General features: G+C 36.4%; 1 protein-coding gene across 5 annotated transcripts in view; it reads right to left on the bottom strand.

The window, feature by feature from the left end:
• FBXL4 (F-box and leucine rich repeat protein 4) overlaps positions 1-22949 on the bottom strand; it is a 72233-nt gene that overhangs the window by 36574 nt on the left and 12710 nt on the right. For 3 of the 5 annotated variants that reach the window (XM_037059730.1, XM_037059731.1, XM_037059732.1), the window contains 4 exons: positions 20498-20675; positions 19345-19928; positions 10454-10799; positions 4015-4259 (listed from right to left, as the gene is read on the bottom strand). In XM_037059730.1, coding sequence (XP_036915625.1) covers positions 4015-4259; positions 10454-10799; positions 19345-19856 — 1103 coding nt within the window. In that variant the 5' untranslated portion in view covers positions 19857-19928; positions 20498-20675. The remainder of the gene's footprint in view (positions 1-4014; positions 4260-10453; positions 10800-19344; positions 19929-20497; positions 20676-22949) is intronic. The other 2 variants (XM_037059735.1, XM_037059733.1) reach the window with 2 other exon arrangements.

Genomic DNA, 22949 nt, shown 5'->3' with positions numbered 1-22949 from the left:
GAATTCAATAAGCATGCAAAGACAAAAAAATATGGTACAAATTAAAGAATAGATCAAAGCTCCAAAAACAGAACTAAGTGATGAAGAGACAGCCAACCTATCAGATGCAGAGTTCAAAACACTGGTAATCAGGATGTTCACAGAAATGGTTGAGTATGGTCAAAAAATAGAGGAAGAAGTAAAGGCTATGAAAAGTAAAATCCAGTAAAATATATAGGGAACCAACAGTGAGGGGAAGAAAACCCCCCTCAAATCAACAATTTAGAGCAGAAGGAAGAAACAAACATTAAGCCAGGACAGAATGAAGAAACAAGAATTCAAAAAATGAGGAGAGGCTTTGGAACCTCCGGGATAACTTTAAACGTTCCAACATCTGAATCATGGGGTGCCAGAAGGAGAAGAGGAAGAGCAAGAAATTGAAAACTTACTTGAAATCATAATGAAGAACTTCCTCAGTCTGGAGAAGGAAATAGGCTTCCAGGAAGTCCAGGAAGCTCCAAGTCCCAAAGACGTTGGACCCAAGGAAGCACACACCAAGGCACATCACAATTACATTACCCAAGGTTAAAGATAATGAGAGAAAAAGAGATAGTTACCTACAAAGTAGTTCCCATCGCCTATCAGCTGATTTCTCAAAAGAAACCTTGCAGGCCAGAAGGGGCTGGAAAGAAGTATTCAAAGTCACGAAAGGTAAGGACCTACATCTAAGATGACTCTATCCAGCTAAGCTATCATTTAGAATGGAAGGGCAAATAAAGTGCTTCCCAGATAAAGTCAAATTAAAGGAGTTCATCATCACCAAGGCCCTATTATATGAAATGTTAAAGGGACTTATCTAAGAAAAAGAAGTTGATAAAAAATATAAGCAATAAAATGACAACAAACTCACAACTATAAACAACTGGACCTAAAAACAAACTAAGCAAACAAGTAGAACAGGAATAGAATCACAGACATGGAGATCACATGGAAGGTTATCAGTGGGCAGCGGGAGGGGCGAGAATGGGGGAAAAGGTACCAGGAATAAGCAGCATAAAGGGTGAGTACAAAAATAGACATGGGGAGGTTAAGAACAGTATAGGAAATGGAGAAGTCTAAGAACTTATATGTACGACCTATGGACATGAACTAAGGGGAAGGAATGCTGGTGGGAGGGGAGGTGCAAGGAGGAAAGGAATAAAAGGGAGAAAAAATGGGACAACTGTAATAGCATAATCAATGAAATATATTTTAAAAAGCAATAGCCAAGACTTTAGGGAACTGTATCATAAAAGAAAAGTAGAATTATAATAGATGTGATTTTAATGAGCAATAACATGCATGAGCAGTATTTAAAGTTGCAAATCACAAATCTGCAGATAGAATAGGATTTCAGTAACTGATTAAAAATTTTAAATTCTTGTTATTCCAATTTAACATATTTCCTCGCTATTTTGAATAATATAAACTCCTAAAAAATTCTTTAAAATCCAGTTAAACAGTTCCAACTTGTGAGAATAGTTTTTATACAACAAAAATAAACTGCATCAAACTTTTCCCAGAGACTTGCTCAAAAAGTAGCTCACCATCATTGGTCTCCAGTTTAAAAGTGTACTTTTTTTCTTTAAAGTATTATAAATAAGTCTTCTTCACAGTAATGAGCACAAATAGACCATACTTATTCATAGATTATTCATTAATAATCAAGCCATGAATATTTATTGTTTATTCTGGGAAAGCTGCCTACGAGCCATAATGACTGTCAATTCAGCAGTCATGTCAGGGGGCCAACAGCAATCAGGAGGCAAAACTCCAGTATCTCCTACCCCCAAAAAGGTTCTTTCCCTGTTATTTAACTTTTCCTTTTTTTTAATACGAACAATGGCCATGCTTAAAGGAATGCTATCAAGATGTATGGTTTTATTAGCTGAAAACTACAGTAAAATATGAAAAACTTAAATTTATGTATGTGTACTTCTGTGATTATTCAAACAGTCCCACAGCAACTTACATGGCTGAATGAAAATGAAACAGAAATTGCTGGTGAGAAAGTAGACTGGAGCTTTAACCTTGTAAAAGATCCTTATTCATTATGAGTCTAGAATTTGAAATATAGCATTGCTAAGTTTCCTTCTTACAACTTATGTTTCTGCTTATGCCCCAGAATGAGAGTTGCACAGTTTTAAAATACTGATTTAATATTACCTTACATTTTACTCATTATATGAGTATTATAGGTAATATATTGTCAAAGAAGCTGGACTTCATCATTCACGATCAATGCTTCCTTTAATGTCTATATTCATTAATTGCCACCCTGTTATTTAATTTTTAAAAATGTAGGAAAGATATATTTATGTTTATCTTTATCTTTCCCATAGCCTGAAGGTAAAAACTATGTTACATCTCTTTACATGGTAAACAGTACTCATTAATATGCCTTTACACATAAAGGGTTGAAAACAAACAATAAATCCTAATAGTGGGAAAGAGCTATGAGGGTAATTAAAATACAGGAAAGGTCCTTATACTGTACAATAATGCTTACTGACACCAACTGTTCTATCTGCTTTCAGTTTGACTTGGTTTATAATCCATAGTGTATGCTCTCAATACGCACAGTCGTCATTAGCTTCAGTTTTTCTTGATCACATTAGCGCAGAGGAACATCTGCAAATGAAGTACGTGTTTGGGCAAGGGGAAGGAGAAAGAACTAACCCCTGCTCCACTAGATAGTTGTTTTATGTCCAGTGATTTCTAAAAATTCACCAAAATCACACTGCTAAAAGAAGTATGCCATACTTCTATTATAGATATCCTCTTAATTTACATACTAAAAAGGAATTTTGTATACATAGCATATTATAACATCTTTAGACTGTGACTGACAATACTGTAATGTTTTATCGAGGAATCCCTACCCCTCGCTCCATCTCTGGCAGAAAAAAAGACAGTCAGTGCATCCGTGGTTTCAACATGTGCCATAAGCTATCGCCTGCTTGTGTGTATTTTTTACTTTATTGCATAAACTATCAGTATTAGCATTTCAAACACTATTATTTCATCTGAATCTAGTGCTATCAGATATCTGTTTTATTTTATGGAATTGCATGTTTATTTTTTATAATGTAAGTTGAGGGGAAACAATGCTCAATACACAAATTTCTAATTCATAAACCACCGTCCAAGTATGTAGCCACTAGGGATGTGTGTACAGAAAGCTGAAGTTCATTTTAAGTTCTAAAAACATGATACAAGATTATTCATTGACCAAAAATAATACATAATATTCCCAAAGTTTCTACTCTTCCGTTATTTAAATAAATGAAATGATAGGGGTAGACTGTAACATACATTGAGAAAAACCATCATCCAGGTTAAGAGAAAAACATCCGTTTGTATCATAAGAAAAATTACTATGGCATTACTAAATGAATATGCACTGGTGCAAACCTTCCCATGTTTAACAGGTGACATTTAATAGTAAGGAAACTAAATGCTTAAAAAGAAACGAGCAGAAACACCTGGGCAGGTCTGCAAGTGTGGTCGCCTATTTAGCATGCAATTGCATTTTCAACGTAATTAGTTTAAATGTGCTTCTAAATTTGGGTGATGTATTGCATATGTAATTAAGATTTAATTAAAAATGCTCTATAATAAATTGTTTTCCATTTCTGGCAAATCACATTAGAGAGGTAGATATTGATTTGAAAATAGTTTTTTAAATGTGTTAATCATCTGTGCTGAAAATACGAGAGAGAAAAAAGGAGCTCTGGTGAAAGTTACTTGGGATTTTAAAAGTAGGAGGTAAAGGGCATACAGTTTCCCTTCATATTATCATGAAGATAACTCAAGAGGATGATGAAACTTACTCACTTTTATAAGCCAAAGCATTCTGAACAGGATGATGCAAAAAATATATTTCTTCTTTATTTCTGTAAAGTACATGGTAGTGATTTCAAACTTTACGATGGAAACTACTACAAAATAAGTACAGCCTGCTGGTGAAATAACCTCAACAAGCTCAGTACTAACCTGCTAAATCCTGCAACGGAGATGAAGCCCCTATTTCCAGTCCAAGATAAATTAAGCCACTGGACGAGAGTGCAGCGAGTCTGCAGAAACTCCAGTGAGGTGTCGTTTAGTTTTGCCCAGTAAGGTTGCAGATTGAGATGGATGTACTGGAGAGGGTCATAGCAATGCTGGTTCAGCAGTTTGCAAGTCTGTGCTAATCTACACAGGTCTGGTAGTGTAAGATGATTCAGAATCAGTTGAATGAGCTACATAAAACAGAGAAACCAAGATAATCAAGATCGAGAAACAGAACAGTATCAGATATTTTATAACATCCTTTTCACATACTAAGAAAAAAATCAATATTCAACCAAATTATCCAAAGAGGAAGAAACCATACCTACTTAAGGCTCTATTACATTTCAAAATTGCTCAAAGTACACTCAGCTCACCTTGACTAAATTTTTTATAGTACAGATATATTTTAGTAATCAGTTAAATAATACAGTTCTTCACAGATTCAATATTTACTACCCATCAGACACTGGTGATAGAGAGGAAAGAGTTCCCATTTTCAAAGTTTTCAGAGTCCAGAAGGGATGGTGAGTACAATGACCTGTTTTAGTAGCTCTGATAGAGAGAAGCATAGACTGCCACTAGAACCTAACACAAGACATGGACCTAACAGCAGGGTGAAAGAGGACTTGTACCAGGAAGGCTTAGCTTTATAGGATGGGAGGCAAACTAGGTGAAAAGAAAGACAGGTTACAGAAAGCCTCACAGAACAGCTGGGACTTATTCTGAAAGCAATGAGAAGCCTTGAAGCGACTGAAGCTTCAGAGTGACATGGTCAGATCTGTGTTTTAAAAAGATTATTACAAAAAAAAATAAAAATAAAAATAAAAATAAAAAGATTATTACAGGGGGTCCTCCTGGAGACAGGGAGGAAGGAAGGGAAACCAGCCAGGGTGCCACCCCAGAATTCCAAAAAGAAAACAGGAGCCAGCTTCAGAAAGCTGGCGGCAATGATGGAGCAGCAGACAGATACCCACCCCCCAAAAAACCCAAAAGAGAGAAGAGAGAAAAATAAAAAATATTTTTCTCTCTAATTAAAACAGTTTCCTCGAGCTAGCTCAAAATTTGTTTTTTTCTTAAGGGTGATCAGTGTTGGGGGGGGGGTTCTACACTAATATTCAAAGAACTACTGCTAAGTAACCTGTCTGAACCAAGCAACATAAAGAGAGGAAAAAAGATAAAATATTTGTTAAATGGTAAAAATCATTAGATGAGAAAAAGGATTGAGTTTTCTTTTCCTAATGCAGCATTATTTATCCAGCTACACTTTCTTTTTGTCAAATATGCCCTTTAATATAAATGTTCTTTTTCAGTTTCGTTGACTAGGTAGGCCCAGAATTAACTTCAGATCAGAATTTCACTGTTTTAGACCAAAATATTACAAAATAAAGAGTGATAACATGATATTTAAAATAAGTTTAAAGAGTATATACAAAAGCTTAGCTTATAGATGACAAATTATTTATTGAGTATGGTAAAACTTAGGGTGTTTTTGCTACTTATTTTTAACATTTGAACTGGGCTTTTAAAAATAAGATTAAGGGTGTGTGTGTTATAAAAGTAGGAAAATATAAGAAAACTAAAAATTAGTCTAAAATCTCATCAGATAACATATAAACTGTTGACATGTAAAATATTACACAAAACAACAAAATAAAGATCAGGTAAAACAGTAGAAACCCCAAACACTGAGAAAGGTAGAAAATAAAAAGTTTTAAACAACTGCTCTCCCCATTGGAGATAAATACGTATGAAATCTATTCTTGGATTTGCACTAAATGAATGATACCATATATACTGTGCTGCACCTCGCTTTTCTCTTTAATGATACATCCTGTAGATATTTTTGTAACTGCACATACATATCTGCCCCATTCCATTTTCTATATGTGACATACTAATTTAACTCATTTCTCTTTAATATATTTCCTGGGCTTTTTTCCTCATTGCAAATATTACTTCAATATCACTGTGTACATGTGTATTTTGGCAAACTTTACAAATATATGTTTGGGTAAATTTCATGCATTTTAAAGTCTGATGTAAGCACAAAACTGTCCTTCAGAATTTGCATCAATTGTTTATATCAATTGGTAAATTGTTTGCATCAATTTACCACAAATAGTGTATAAAAGTAATCATTCACATATCCTAAACAGCAGTGGTATCAATACTTTTAACTTTTATCAACCTGAAAAGCCAAAAAAAGGAAAAAAACAGTTTGGCTGTTTGTTGTTGTGTTGTTTTATGTATCAACTCCTTTTTCAAGAACTACAGAAATCTAACCCTTTGACGATGTTCCCTTCCTTCCCACTGCTTTGTTTCTGAACTCTCTTCTGTTCTGTTTTTTTATTCATTATTTCTCCCATACCATTAGCTCTCTGGGTCAAATAAGTTTATAGATACCATAGCTATTTTATGCTAAGTGAAATAAGCCAGTCGGAGAACGACAACTACCATATAATGTCACTCATATGTAGAATCTAATGAACAAACAGAACTGACCAAGCAAAATAGAGACAGAGTCATAAAGAGGAGGAGGAGGATGACAGATGGTGGGTAGTGGGGGGGTTCAGAGATTGAGCAAAAAGGAAAAAGGACTCCTGGACATAGACAACAGTGTGGTGACTGCTGGGGAGAGGAGTACAAGGGGACTAAATGGTAATGGGAAAAATACAATAAAGATTAAATTTTAAAAAATTTAATAAAAATCCAAGAATTCAAAAATTAAAAATTATATTACTCAATAAATAATAAAAACTTATCACTTGACATATTTAAATGTGTTTTTCCCCTTGAAATAGTTTACATTTTATTTAAAGAATCTGGGTAACTTTTTATTTTAAAAAGTTTCTCTTTTTACTGTGAGATCATTCAGTGTTCTGCATCCTTAACTCTTCATGTATGATACTTTGTTTTCATCACGGCTAATGTCCTTCAGAACTACTGATTCTATCTCCTGGGTTTTTCTACATGACTATATTGTACTGATTAAACCCCTAGCATGTTTTGGAAGCTTTCCCTCTCTACTGGCTCCTTCCCTTCAGCACAGAAACATGCTTAAATCTCTCCCAACCTGTATCACAAATGGAAACTTTCCCACTCTGCGACATCTTCCACCACCCACTCACTTGTCTTTTCTCCCTTTAAAAGGTTAAGTCAGAAGAGCTATATGGATAATAACTCCATACATTCCCTCATTTTGATGCCCTTTTCTGAGTGGGACACAAAGGGGTGGAGTGTCAGTCAGCACACCAGTCTTATTCATTATTGGTAGGCAGTTTAACACATGTTACAGCCCATAATTGTATTATCAGAATTATTTTTCTGCTCATACTCAAGAGATTAAGCCCTTTTTTGTCTCTGCTTCTTCCCCACTCCTTGATGCCTTAACCAAATATGGTAAGGTTTTCTCATCTCTCATCCTATGGTCACGGTTCCATTGAACTAATAATAAGATTATCAAAGGTCTCTCAAATGCCAAAACCAGCGGGCACTGTAACATACTCTCTGCAGCAATATGGCTGACTACATCCTTTTTATGCTTTCTATACTTTAGCTTCCTACCACTGCTTTTAAAACTGTCTCATATTTATCCTAAGTGCCTTTTATAACTTGTTTTCCTCTGTGTGATTCTTAGATGTTAGTATTCCCAGGATTCTATTCTTGGCCCTTTATTCACACTTCACAGTCTCGATGGTCAATTTTATCTACCACCATGTCCCTCCCCTCTCTTGAGTGGACTCTCTCAAATGTAAAAATCAGACCTTCCTCCTGAGTTTCAAACTCAGACGGCAACTGCCTACTGTCCTCAATCAGACAAGTCTGCTTTGATGAATCACAGGCACCTCAAAGTCAACGTGCCCTTCCCAGCTTTACCCACTGTTTTATGATAATGCCATGTCTGTCCACTGAGTCATTTCAACCAGAAATTTAAAGTCCCTCTGATGTTTCACCTCCACATTCACAAGTTACCTTTGATTTCTACCTTCTGCATCTCTGGAGTACTTCCTCCACTCATCTGCTGTCCAAAACTTCCAATACCCAGGGCTTCATCATTTCTGGTTCAAATTACTGCAGCAGCTTCCTAACTGGTTTTGCTGTCTCCCACCAGATCTTTTGGTCTATTCTTCATTAACCAACAGAGTAATCTATAACAGAAATCTTTTTGCTTTTCCCTTTTTAAAATAAATAAAATAAAAACCTTCAGTGTTTCCCTACATACAAAAGACAAAGTTTATACGATGCCAAACACCTGGGCAATTATTCTAATTGTGGGCCAAAGCATGTGCAAAATGCGTGCACATTATGGATAATTCCTGGAATTCTAGCTATTATTCCCCCCTTTCTTTCCACTCAAAAAAAAAAAGGCCTGGGAAGAGTAGATAAGAACACAAGAGAGTGTGAAATCATTACAGATATAATCCTGGGTCTGCTCTAATTTCTTAAACAAAAGTGAATTATTTATCACATCTGAAGTATGTATGACTGTCCCAACTGACTTTGCTGTGCACTGGAGAAACACAGCACCCTGAGGACACTGGCTGAAGGGATAAAATGCAAACCTCTTGGTAAAACCTGCAGAGCCCTCTGTGATGCATCAGAGTAGGCTGTGCACTGTCACGGCTAAGATGTCCCAGTCATTGTCATCTATGCGAAGAACCCTGTGGTGTTCTGCACAGAGGCAGCCCTGAGCCTGCATCCAATTTCATCTCTTACAGCTTCTGCTGTTAAATCTTGTTTCAGGCATACTGAAATGCTGCAGTTCCCAAACAGGTCACACAGTTTCACTTCTTACCTTTGTACACTCTTTTCCCTCTCCTTGAACTTCCTCTCAGTTGCCCATTTAAATGCTATGCGTCAAGCATTTTGTCAGGTCTGGATAAAACTTAATAAACTATTTAAAATATATTTGCATTAATTTAAATTTCTATTTTGTAGTTTTAGGAAATGGGTAAGAATCAAGGAAGTGATCTGGCTTCCTCCAGATGCAGTGCTCTCTCCTGGGAGCCCTAGGGAACAACTGTCCCCACCTCATGCTCCTCTCCTTCCCCACTCAACCTTTTCTTCATCTTTCCTCCCTCCTCCTACTAAGGGCCAGAGGGGCTTGTCTTGTCTGTGAAGCTTCCTTTCCATAACATAAAACTTGACCTAGAAACCCTGGGATGGATCCTAGTCCCATGGCTTATTGTCTGAATTATCTCAGATCCTTTCATTGGGCCCTTGGATCCTTTAATAAAGTCACCACATCTTTATGTGGCAACTTTAGCTACTTCACAGGATGTACCATAGCATTTTAACAGTAAAATGTTGTAGAGGTGTTAGTTACTAATAAGTATTGGAGAGACTAACTTATTGTTCCATGCAACTTAAGCTACTTGTGTTACTGCAATGAAAATACCCACCAATTTGAAAGTAATATACTCTGAATTGGTTAAAATTTGAGGTTGTACATTTTTCTTCAAAATTTTTGAATATATTATTTTTTGAAGATTTCATTTATTTATTTTTAGAGAGAGGGGAAGGGAGGGAGAAAGAAAGGAACAGAAACACTGGTGTGTGAGAGATATACTGAATCAATCAGCTGCTTTTGCATGACCCTAAGCAGGGGCCCCACCCACAACCCAGGCACATGACCTGACTGGGAATCCAACTGATGACCTTCCAGTTCACAGGCCAGCACTCAGTCCTCTGAGCCACAACAGCCAGAGCAACTATGTTATTTTTAACCACACAAAGCAGTTCTCAGCAGGGGACAGAAATGCCAGACCCCACCCCACCCCCAAAAGTGTGCTACTGGCATGTGATACCTGGGAGCCAGGGATGCTAAATACACAGCAGAAACGCCCCTATAGAGACACACAAAAGCACTCTGTGCCTGCCCAGAGCAAAAGTTAGAGCTAGTTAAAAGAGTAAGAATGGAGTTGGTATAGAAAAATAAATGACACGTGGAGGAACTGTGGACTATTAAATAGAACAAGCACTACTCTTGCAATGTTATTAATCCTCTTATTTTTAAGAACAAATAATCTTTAACTTAACTAGCATAAAGTTAAGCACATTTGCTCATATTTACCTTGTATAATTATGAACTAAAGTAGAATATAATTTGTTTTATGTATTTCAGTTATTGTTAATCAGTGATATAAAAACATATTACTTAATATTTATCCAAAATTATTAAAGTCAATCCAAAACCAAAGTGGTGGAATCACTCAACATAATTTTGTCTAGTTTTTCCAAAACCAAAATATATAATACACCAGGTTATGTACATCTTACCAATACTTCTATCTGTTTGATATCTAGCAAAACAAATACCAACACCTAAACTTTTAAAAATTAGTGTTATATCTAATATTGCTACGGAATACGTTTGGCTTACCTCATAAGGTAGTTTGTCAAAATATCCATTATTTGGCCCTGCCCTGAGGGCAGTGCTAAGTTTTTTGTTAAGATTGTCCATTCCACAACCGTCCTTTTCTTCATAGTCATTTTCTTCTAGATCATTCATATCAATAAGTGAAGTCTTGAGAGAAAGCACTGGCTTGTCCTTTGTACCATGTAACACAACTGCATCTAATTCAGTGTAATAATCCAGAAGAGAACTATTTACTTCCAGCCGTATAAGATTTGTGGGAAAATTTATGTGCTTAATACAAGGTTTAAACTGGCGAGCCTGGGAAGCATTCACCTTCGTAGGTCTCTCTGACCAAAGAATCTCCCATCTGCTAAAGAAAGAAACTTCCCTATAATACAGTTTAGAATGAGTTTTACTGTTACCTTAAGGCTATGAGCCATGCCCAATATGTTACAGTAAGAAGCAAAGACATTAAATAAGGTAAGGAGAACCAAACACAAGTACTGTTTCCAGGATATGAAAAAAAAACACTTAAGAACTAAATGTCATAGACCTTATTATAATACTTAAATATTTTTATTACTTAAATTACTTTTACAACTCCCAAGAAAGTCCTTTTAGGCAGATTTCACATTAAAAACTGGAAGAGGTAGGTAGAGATATATGAAGGGCAACATTCAGTTTTATTTTTTAAAAAAGCAAACCCACACTAAGACTAAAGCACACAGGATAAAGCTCCGCTGTATACACGTCTTCAACCAACTGAAGCTACACTGATCATCTTGCCTCACAAAGATCTCCTTTTCCAGTTTTTCCATTTCTGTTACTAATGTCGCACAAAATCAAAATTTTGTTTTATTTTTTTAATCCACTGTCTTTTCAAAATTTTCATGAAATTGTCTCATATCTGCCCATCTTTTAAATTTCCATCATTGTCATCTTTTAGCCATCCTTGTACCTTCAGTACCTAATACTTAACACGTAACAGGTGAATAACATTTTCTCTAATTCCTCCAAAAGGAACTTCTGCTTTGCAGTCAAATTAAATATTACTTTTCAGAAAATAAACTTATTTCCACCTTTGTCTCTGTTTATGTTGTCTCCCCCAACTGAAATACCCAACCTACAGATTATCCTATTCTTCAAGGCCCAATTCATATTCCATCTCTTCATATTATCTTCTTATAAAACAATTTTCCAATTTTAAGATTCCTCATAACATAGCATCATTAGATGTATATAATATTTTCACATATGTGTCATAAGTAACTATTTCTCTAATACTATTTCTTACTATATCAGTGAAAACTGGAGAAACAGAACAAAATGCTCCAATAAACCCCTTTCCTCTATTTCTAATTTAGGTACTTTAGGTAGCGGAACTTTTTAAAAAATTTTTATGTTAAAGATTAAGAATATTTTTAAGTTTCTAAGTATATACAAACTACTTTGCCAACAGTATATAAAATGACTACTGAAACAATTATTTATTTTTTAAAATAATCTCTAATATCATAATGAGCCATATTTCCAAATGACCTAATTTATAATTCACTGATTACTAATAACACTTAAAATGTTTATTCACTTATTAATCATATGAGGATTTTCTCCTCCAATAGTTCATTCATTGCCTTAGCCCACTGACCTATACGATCTAAGTAAAAACTGATTATGGCAAATGTTTGTAAAACTGAAATAGACAAAAGAATGTGAAATCAAGGGGAGAAATCTGCCTCAACTACAGAAGTCATCCACATACAGGTGTCCTGATGGTCTTCAGGCCAAGATGGGAGTAAGAAGGGCATACAGCACCAGTCTCAGAAGAGTGGAGAAGGGAAGTATGGTAATTTCCACCTTCAGGAATAAAAGCATAAGGCAGAAACCCAATGGGGATTTTGGTAAACAAAACAGTAGGAATGGAGGAACAGTAGGATTTAGTAAGTCATAACAGCAAGAACCTTTGCAGTTTCTAGAATCTTTATAATCACCCCTACATTTGCTAGTGTCATTGATTCCCTATTGAAAATTAGGAATAAAACCAATCAAACATAGCAGCCTGTAAATATTTGTATTCAAACACAACATGAAAATAGGAATACAGATTGATCCCACTCTAAAACCAATCTTGGGAGGCAGGGGAAAAATTCTAAGGAATAGAGCAGGTTGTGGTAGGTTTAAAGAGGAAAGGAAAGCAGACTGGGCATCTTCCTCTTCCTGTGATGAAGTAGAAAAGCAATCGTGGGATGCCCGTCTAGACCTAAAAAGTGCTCCTAAAGCTTAACTGCAAAAATCTGGAGGGTTCTTGACAATGGAATTGATTTGAACACTCTAATGTAAATCTATGCAGTTAAATAGAACTAAACATAGAGGTACATGGGGACAGTAGTATCAAACATTTAAAACCATATTGGTGGGAAAATGCATTACTATTCTGGACTATGTAGTTCCAAGGATCATGAGATAAATGGTGGAATGCATGAGAAAAATCAAACTTTGGTTTTACTCATCCTTTTCTTGCTACTGCAAAATGACATCAGATCATGCTGTAGGAACGACTCATGTCCAAAAACAAGGACCACTCAGGACTGAAATAACTGCCTACGCTGGTTCACAGGACATGTGGACTAAACTGACCTATTTTTCAGCTTCAATGAATTGATGAGGCTTAATAGAAACACTGAAGATGTAATACAGAAATCACCTCTGCCAGGTTCTCCACAATAAATACATACACAAACGAGTTCTTCATGTATAGCTTGATTTGCAGTGTAACGTAAATTACATTATAAAATCACAAATATAAGCTTAAAGAAAAGCACTGATTAGTGCAGAAATACGGTATTTTAATAATGTATTAATCAAAATAGTCATAGGGATGTAAAGTACAGCATAGATAATATAGTCAACAATATTGTAATAACTATGTATAATGCTAGGTGGGTATTAGAAATATCGGGCGGAAACTTTGTAAAGTGTATGACTGTCGAACCACTATGCCATACACCTGAAACTAATACAAAATAATTGAATGTAAACTGTAATTGAAAATAAAATTTAAATGAAAAGTAATGCATTAGTCCTCTCTATCTACCTTGTAGAATAGACAAGGTTAAAATGATGCTTTATTTTTATTTTTTTAATATTTAAAACATTGATTTGGGAGTATCTGAATTAAGGTGAATTTTTGTTTAAAATTCCATAAGACTAGATTATTTCAAAGTTAGAAAGAGAAAGGTACCTATTTTAGCAAACAAGAATATGACAATATATTTTTATTCTGCAAAATGAACACCACAATCTTAAAAACTAGTGAGAACATGCAACCAAATGTTAACAAATGTGCGTTATGTGCACACACAGATACACACACACACTTTTCTATGAGAAAGCACCGACTTTTTAAACCCTCTAGACTCAGGGCAGTGTTGGTGTGTGATGAAACTGCTTGAAGCCATGACCATTGTAGCCTGCACATTTATGTTCTATATCTGCTTACACATTGTATTTATCTACTGGAAAGATCTGCCAAACACTAATGTTCTATATAAGTATTTAAATCTACAGTATCACACATGCAAAATTCAGCTTGGAATCCCTTTCAGGCTCTGCTTCGGTTTGCATTCAGAACACTTAATTCTGGGATGATAACTAATAGGACTTCCTCCACCAGCACACATATTTCTCCTTGTGTTAGTTGTACTAAATGCCTACTATGTCCAGTTGTTGGAAACAAAGCAACAAGCCACTCTGTGCAACTGCTGACCTGCTGTTACTGCAGTGAGAAAGTCTAGGGCTCACTGAAAGCAGCAGGCAGATAAGAGAGGAAGAGAGATGTTAATCGATGGAAACCCACGAAAGCAAGTTTTCTAATGTATTCAGGTTGGAAGCCAGACATAAATGCAAAAAGCTTCCATACAACCAACATTTCTCCTGGTCAGTAAGCATATCTAGTAGACAGCACTAGCAACACTCTTCTACTTCACCATGTGAAAGTAAAGGGATAGAACAGGAAAGCAACAAGAATAAAGGAAAAGTATTCTGATGGGTGTACCTACTCACTTCCCTGCCTCCTAGCCCATCTCTAATCAGAACTAACAAACTGGCATCTGCTTTAACAAAAATCAACCAGTAAAGGGTCTAGTCAATTCTGACTTAAATGGCCAAACCATGATTTCCGGCCCACCAAGTCAAGGGGACCAGACCATGGACAATTCGTGAAACTGTTGCTTAATTAGTCAACTCCTTTGGGCAACAAATTCTCTCTATAACAGCCACTTTCTTTTCTCCTTGTTTTCTTACCATCAATATTAGATGGTTAAAATGCTTTAACACTAAAAAAAACCAAAAACCCAAACAAAAACAAAAACCCAGAAGAGATCCATAGCACTAAATTTTAGCCCCAAATAACTTTATTCTAGTTTTTTAATATGACCTAAATTTGTCGTTTTCTTCCTCCTCTGTTATCTTTCTTCCCATGTGTAACTCTGTGCTAGCCTACTTTCTGCCTCTTATCCAAGTGCCCATTAACATCTTATCCTCAGGACCAGGACACTCTACACTACCTTTTAAAATTTTCCCTTACTAGGACACTAAGAAGTCAGAAGACTTTGAGATTTTATAGAACCACCTATAACTTTTCTACTTCACTTCTCGAATAAAGAAATGCAACCAGATGAAATGGGGAAAGGTTCCTTTAAATTCTGAATGTTCTGGACTACAAGTCCATTTTTCACAAATTCCTGAGCCACTCCAATACACACTTTCATTTACTAACTCTTAAAGCGGGCATAAAACTATGTGCTCAATTAAATGAGCAGAATAGTCCAATGCTTCCCAAACAATAGTGTGTAGTAATGAAGGTTTCCATGGCTAAATGTAAAAAATAAGGAATATATTAATATATACATAAAAGTATTCACATATACATATGTAAATTGCCAAACTGTTCTTCTTTCAAGAATCTGATCGTGCTAATTTCTCAGTATAAACTGAGGTTTTAATATGAGATGACAGTGATAAATGATGCTGGTATTTAATTTATTTGCCATTTTAATGTGTTTATTTAGCAAATAATCTGACAAGCCTGTATCAGTTCTCTAATTTTTATTATCATTGCTATTATGTTCACTGATTTATCATAGCTGACTTTTCCTACCTGTGCTCCAGGTAGGTTCTTTGGGCCCATCCTTCAGACCTGCTTGCTTCACTAAGGCTTCCACCTGCAGCCTTATTCGAAGAACTACCTCTTCATCCAGAGTGTGGCGTGTGCCTTAAAGATTTCCACTCCATAACCCATAGCCAAGATAGACAGGTGCAGGAGTATAGGAGCCCATCTCTCTAGCAACTCCACCTCCAGGCAGACTGGGACTGCACACATAAAACTGCATCCCTGCCTGACTTCTTCCCTTCACCAAAGCACTTTCCCCACTCTCATACAGGTCTCTCCAGGAGCATTTCCATAACAAATCATTTACGAGGAACAGTCTTCTCAAGGTCTGCCTCTGGGAGACTGGATCCCAGGGCTCCATGAAACCCCAAAGCCTGGAAACCACTACTCTAGATCTCAAAAACAGCACTCCTCTGCCAGTACGTAGCCCTTCAGTAGTTTGTTTTCTACACTCTTGGACTTTCACTTTTTCAAACACCAAGATCTCAGCTCATGATTTCATTTTTGCATGGGCTGTTGTCTCTCTACCTTTCCCATGGAAACGAAAGCCTCCTCAACCCTCAGGTCTCCAAGTCACTTCCTCAGGGAAAAACTTCACTGAGCCCCATAAATTAGGTTCTTCCCTCCACCAACACACAATCCCCTTTAATCTCACAGTCCTCTTCCAGACCGGCCTGCACACTCAAAGAACACAAGCCATGTTTGTCTGACTCTTGTTTTGTTCCCAACACAAACTGGCAGAACAATCAATGTTTCTGAATGTCCAAAGAAATTCACCAAAATGTTAACAGTTACTGAACATGGACAGAAGAATTGTGAAGGTTTTTTCCTCCTGTATATATATATATATATATTTTGGTATTTCCTAAAAAAGCTTTTTAAACAATAAAACATCTATTCATTTCATAATCGGTAAAATTTTAAAAGATTCTTTTTTATTCTGCAGTAACAAATGTTGGTTACATTCCTTCCTAGAATACAATGGCATTTTCTGTACAATACGGCTAAAAGTCACTGAGCATACTGGAGATCACTGGAGGTGAGCTGTTGCTTTAGTCACAATCACGTGCTAGAGCTTCCGGCTAGGAACCCAAGAGCACAACTTCCACTTGAAATCAGTTATGCACACATTAAGTTTTATTTATTTATTTTTTAAAAAGATTTTATTTATTTATTTATCTTTAGAGAGAGAGAGAAACATCAATGTATGGTTGCCTTTCGTGCGTCCCCTGCTGGGAGTTAGCCTGCAAGGAACCAGCCTGCAACCCAGGCATGTGCCCTGACTGGGAATCGAACCGCGATCGTCTGGTTCGCAGGCCCGCGCTCAATCCACTGAGCTACGCCAGCCAGGGCCACACATTAAGTTTTAAATTAGAGGAAAGACAGGACACATTTCAAAGAGTTCATCCCCAATTTGTTCAGCATTTAAAGAAGAAAGTAGATACTTTGTAGGAAAAAAGCAAAGAATGACAGAGTTCAATGAATCAATTCTCATATAAGAAAGGATCCTGCCCAAAGTAGTTTCTTTCTCAGGAAAAAAAATCTGTATATTGAAAACTGCTGGTTTCCCACATTTAAAATCATTTGATTGACTAATAATATTGTTCACAATGAATTGTCAAGGTGATTCTGAAAAGAACAAATAAAGATTATACCAGCACTTTCCAGCTTGAATTAAGTTCTGTATCTGTTTCCTGGTAGGCTGGCAGGTGTTCCTTAGAGTGGAGGGAACTGGGACTTCAAAGAAGAGGTATGTCAGGCGGCAGCTGACCCCTGCCCCACTACTCCTCCACTGGCAGCTGGGGTCCTCCAGTTTAACAGGTGCCCACTAACTGCTCTGGAGCCAGAACAAACTCATAAGGGCAGGGAATTTTGTCCATTTTGTTCATTGTTCACTGCTGTATCCCTAATACCATGCTCAGCACATGGCAGACACAAATATTTAATGAACAGATTAATAGTGCTATAAATAGTGCTATAAAAAGTGATAATACCAATAAATAATAGAAAGTTAGCAAATAATATGATCTGAAGGAGAAGGAAAAATGGCTCTTAAACATGTAAAGATATTCAACCTCAGAGATAACAAAATTTAACTTAAAATTAGCATGACATAACATTTATTTACCAAATTGACAAAATATTAAAATCTATTAACACATTATATAGGTGGAGATTTGGCAAAACGTGTGCACATTAACTGCTATTAGAAATACACACAGGCAGAGCCTCTTTGGAGGGAGAGTTGACACTACATTGAAATTACAAATGCACAGACCTTTGGCCCAGAAATCCTGAGAATTTATCGCACATGTGAGCACATGTGAAGTGACTCATAATAATGCTCCTGTTTTAATGTTTAACAGCAAAAGTATGGAAACAACTAAATACTCATCAATAAGGGCACGGTTAATAAGTTGGGGCACATATACACTGTGCATTACTTGCAAATGTAGAAAAGAATGAGTAAGTGCTCTTCACACTTAATGAAAAGGTCAATACATACTACTAAATGAAACAAATAAAGTACAGAACAATATGAATATTGTGCTTATATTTATGTATAAAGAAAATAAGAGCCCTGGCTGGTATAGCTCAGTGGATTGAGCGTGGGCCTTCGAACCAGAGGATCGCGGTTCAATTCCCAGTCAGGGCACGTTCCTGGGTTGCAGGCCAGTTCCCAGCAGGGGATACAGTTCCTGGCAGGGGGTGCACAAGAGGCAACCATACATTGATATTTCTCTCCCTCTCCCCTTCCCCTCTAAAGATAAATAAATAAAATCTTTAAAAAAATACGAATATATTTGTATTTGCTTGTATAAGTAGAGAAAAGTGGGTTGTTTTGTTGTTGGGGGAGGGAGAGGTGGGTCCTAGACACATGGAGAACAGGGTACATGCAAAATTGCATCACACACCTTTTAGATTACTGAAACATTAATATAATAGTCAAATGACTATATATTTTTAAAGATTTATTTATTTATTTTTAGATAGAGGGGACGGGGGAGAGAGAGGGAGAGAAACACCAATGTGTAGTTGCTTTTCACATGCCCCCACTGGGGACCTGGCCCACAACCCAGGCATGTGCCCTCACTGGGAATTGAACCAGCAACCCTTTAGTTTGCAGGCTGGCACTCAATCCGCTGAGCCACACCAGTCAGGGCCAAATAACTATATTTTTAAAAAATCAGCAGGCTGAAGTACAAAAACAAGAGAGAGTACAGTGAGAGAGAGAGGCACTGCCAAGCAAATTAATGAGGTTTTAGGGAGAATGTATGAATTACTTCAAGCATATTTACTTTTAAATGAATATGCCTGTTATAAAAACATTCACCTAATATCAAAGCTAATCACTTAAGGACCTCCTAAAAGTATTTAAAAGCAATAACATGATGCCTGTTTGAAAGTGTTAGAAGTCATATTTCCTCCTAACTTCTCAGATTTGCCCATGTCCCAATTAGTTCAAATCATTTGTTTGTTTACAGTAAACAATGGGACACACAAATTTCATAATCTATGAATATTACAGTGTAAGCTGCTATAGGTACAAAGAATGTATGAAATCTTTGTACGTGATCTTTTTTCCCTATCAGAAAAACTAAGAAAAATTTTAAAAATCGAATTTGTATAATTTAAGAGAATAATTTAAGAGAATGCTTCTAATTTTTTTTTAAAAAGCCCTGCAATATTAAAACAACCAAAACCTTTCAGGCATATTACATGATCATTAAAAAATGAGTCTTACCTTACTTCAGCTAGTGGACTTGGGGCATAGGGATTTGCAGAACAAGCTAGAATTCTAATAACTGCTCCAGGATGATAGGTTTCCAGAACATGAACAGCTGTAGGATATACCTGCTGTTCAAAAGTAAGTTCTACATAGTCTTCGCTCTGAAAATTAGGCGGCGTCCTCTTGAATGGCAAGGAAGCACTAGGACACTGATCCCACCATGTTCCATAAGTTCGAAACACAGCTGTCTGAGTGAAGTCACCAGAACTTGGAAATACATTAGGTACACCTGCCAAATTCCACATGGTATAGGACATACTATTCTCACTTCCATAATGGGAACTAAAATCCACTACTTCTTTGGCATACTGCACCACTTCTGTGTTCAGAGGGGAAGTCCGGCTGTTTGACTCTATAGTTCTATGGCTGTTCATCACTTCTCCTCTTGTAGCTGTCCTGGCTCGGCGCCGAAGGCATAGATAATAAAACATGGTCAGAACTGTTAACATAGGGAACACTGGTGACATCTAGATGTGAATTATGAAGCTTCAAAAGGTCAGGTGTCCTCCGTAAGATGCATGAACTCTTTGAAGGATGTTCTAAAAAATTGAATGACTCGATAAAGTAAAATAACTTAAATAAGCAGAAAAATGCATGAAAATAAGGTAATAAATAGGCTTCTTGCCCAATGTAATTTCTTAGAACAACAAAAAACACTGTAATGTAAATCTTTGGTATAATCTCTATAATACATATTTAAGAAATCTAAAATACCGAAAATTAAACAATTTTATGCTGTTATCAAAAGCAAAACTAATATTATAAAGCAATGAAACATGTATGACCCCCCAAAACCCTGTTTCACATAAAATTATACCCATCCTTTAAAAAACAGTAAGTCCTTGAACTTTTAAAATTAAAATTATTTAAAATACATGGTGAACCACTAAAATACTGCTGATAATCCAAGACTTTTAGGCATTTTATAACTTCACTTTTTAACTAATGATTCCCTATTGTTAATTATTCATTATGTCCAAACATGCTAACTACAGATTTCACATTATGGGAATATAGTTTTCTGGAGCTGACAGTTAATTCAGACCAACTAAATTAACTGCCTTACACATCACAGATCACCAGAGAGTGTTTAATTTATAACTCTTACCACTATTTGTTGGGGGAGTCCATGGCTGGCTGGTGTCTGGTGTGCTGCCAGCTACTCTCAGAAATCACTCACCCCCAGATAGAAAGGTCACAGGCTACACAAAAGTTGGCACTCATCCATGTCCTGAAAATTGCATGCTGATTTCAGGTACAAATATTGATATGTGACATTCTTTTACCTGTAAGACAAGAATTTTAGGAAATAATTTAATTTCCAACTTAGGAAGTCAACTATCCCAAAAGGTTCATCACAGATAAACAAAGAACTCCCCAAATGAACAGGCTACACTTTTCTGAATTTGCGGACTATTATGAATAATTAATATATCTTGTTAATTTTATTTTTTTAAATGTTTTATTTATTTATCTTTAGAGGGGAAGGGAAGGAGAGAGGAAGAGAAACATCAATATATGGTTGCTTCTCGTGCGTCCCCTGCTGGGAATCGGCCCTTGCCGAGACTGGCCTGCAACCCAGGCATGAGCCCTGACTGGGAATTGAACCTCGATCGTCTGGTTTGCAGGCCCCTGCTCAATCCACTGAGCTACACCAGCCAGGGCTATCTTGTTAATTTTATAGAAAAATATATAAAAACATAGTATTGAACCCCTTATATATAGAGGTTATAAATACAGAGTTTATAGTCAAACTACGTCAATAGATATTTTATTGGCACCAAACAGTGTTTTTGAAAATTTGGACTAGTTTGCAACTTTTAATAATCAATAGAACCCAGTTAGGGCCTGAGTTCTCTGGGTGGCTGCCGTTGTTTCCGGCCAGCTCTACCAGTTTACAACTCAGGTCTGACCCCTGTCCACGTGGGGTAGTTAACCTCTTGTCTACAAAAATGAGGAAATCAAACACACTTATTTTGTACCTGTAAAACCTTGAGCTTAACTTCTCCTAAACAAAAGAAGAATATACCAACTTTTCTTTAGTAGAGCAATGTGCTAGCCTTTCAAATCTTTAGCACTAAGACTATAAAACATTATAATTTATGAAACACATAAGTAGGCTTATTCTCTGGTACCACCTTTGTTTCAGATATATACCCGAGCTCCACCAGGGTCTACCAGACTGAGTTTCTTGAAAAAGGGAATCTACCCAAAGACCTTCATTTTTCAAAGTACGCAGCACATAGTAAACACAAAAATGTTGATAGAAAGGTGATAAGCAAACAAAAAAAGTCTAAAATAATTATAAAATAACCTAATAGCATTCTCTGTCTCTCAGTCAATCTCAACCAGACCCAAATACATTGAAATGCTTGACAAAATGTAACAAGTAAAACAGTAAATTAACAGCTGAGCTTGAAACAATTTTAAAAATATCCAAGAGTTGAAAGAAACAAAGAGGAAGTCCAAGAGCAGAAAGCAGGAGTTAAAGCTAATACGGCTCACGGAAGCAGTTATAGGTGCTAATGGTAGAATTTCTAACACCAGGCACGAGTGTTATTTCAAGCCACAGATCACAGCTGGAAGTAACTTCATAAAGCCAAAACTCAGGAAAGATCACCTTATCCAGGAAACCAGGCATATGAAAAGAGCTTGCCAGCCAGGAAGCCCAAGGAGACATTACATTAATGTAGGCAATGGGGGAAAGTCGCTGGAGTAGAATTGGAACCCTTTGTGGCACTTACTGAGCAACAGAATGTGAGCCTAAATTCCTACTACCTTCGCGCTCTAAAATCCATACTCCATCCTCAAGTCAAAAAATTTAGAAAGCAGTAGTCCTGAACCTGTAAAACATTAGGGACCCACCAGGGACAGATGGAAACCTCTTTGCAGGGATGCTTCCACAACACAGGACAGAGATGAAAGCTTTTAAAAGATGCCTCACAACGAAAAGTGACAGACCACAAGAGACAATGAACCACCATGAGGGCCAGTCAGTAAGCAGACTCACTAAATGGAAGAACTTGTAACCTAAGAACAAAAAATAACAGAACAATCTGAGCAAGATTTTTTGGAGTGACAAATCATTTATTAAAATAACTAAGGTGTTTCCACAGCACATGTTCCTAGTGCTGATGTACCATGAGTCAACAAGTCAGATTCACCTCAGGACATATAACACCAACTGCTGAAGTACATAGGTCATACTAAAAACGTGGGAAGAAGTACTTGCTTATACAAGCATTTCATCTACCACGAGTACAAATCTGTCAGGAAAAAAAATTTTTACAACTGCACAAATCTCAAATCTCTCACACCAAAATTTCATAAATGGTGTTTTATTTTTTCCAACTATAAATAATAATCTTTAATTTTTTGCGAGATAGTTAAAATGACAAAAAGATATGAAAAGCAAATATATTTATTCTTTTACAGCAACACTATTCCAAAAAATCTAGTAAAATTAAAAATCTTTTTGAAAATAGACAAGGCATAGAAATTCAAAAAAGAGAATGTGTAAACCCATTGTTATTGACATCCATCTTTCACTGAATCTAAAG

This window comes from Sturnira hondurensis, unplaced genomic scaffold, assembly GCF_014824575.4.
Source record: "Sturnira hondurensis isolate 20B ecotype Veracruz unplaced genomic scaffold, ASM1482457v3 Scaffold0011291, whole genome shotgun sequence".
Lineage (NCBI taxonomy): Eukaryota > Metazoa > Chordata > Mammalia > Chiroptera > Phyllostomidae > Sturnira > Sturnira hondurensis.
Note: the sequence above shows the minus strand (reverse complement) of the source record. Positions and strands in the feature narration are given on the sequence as shown.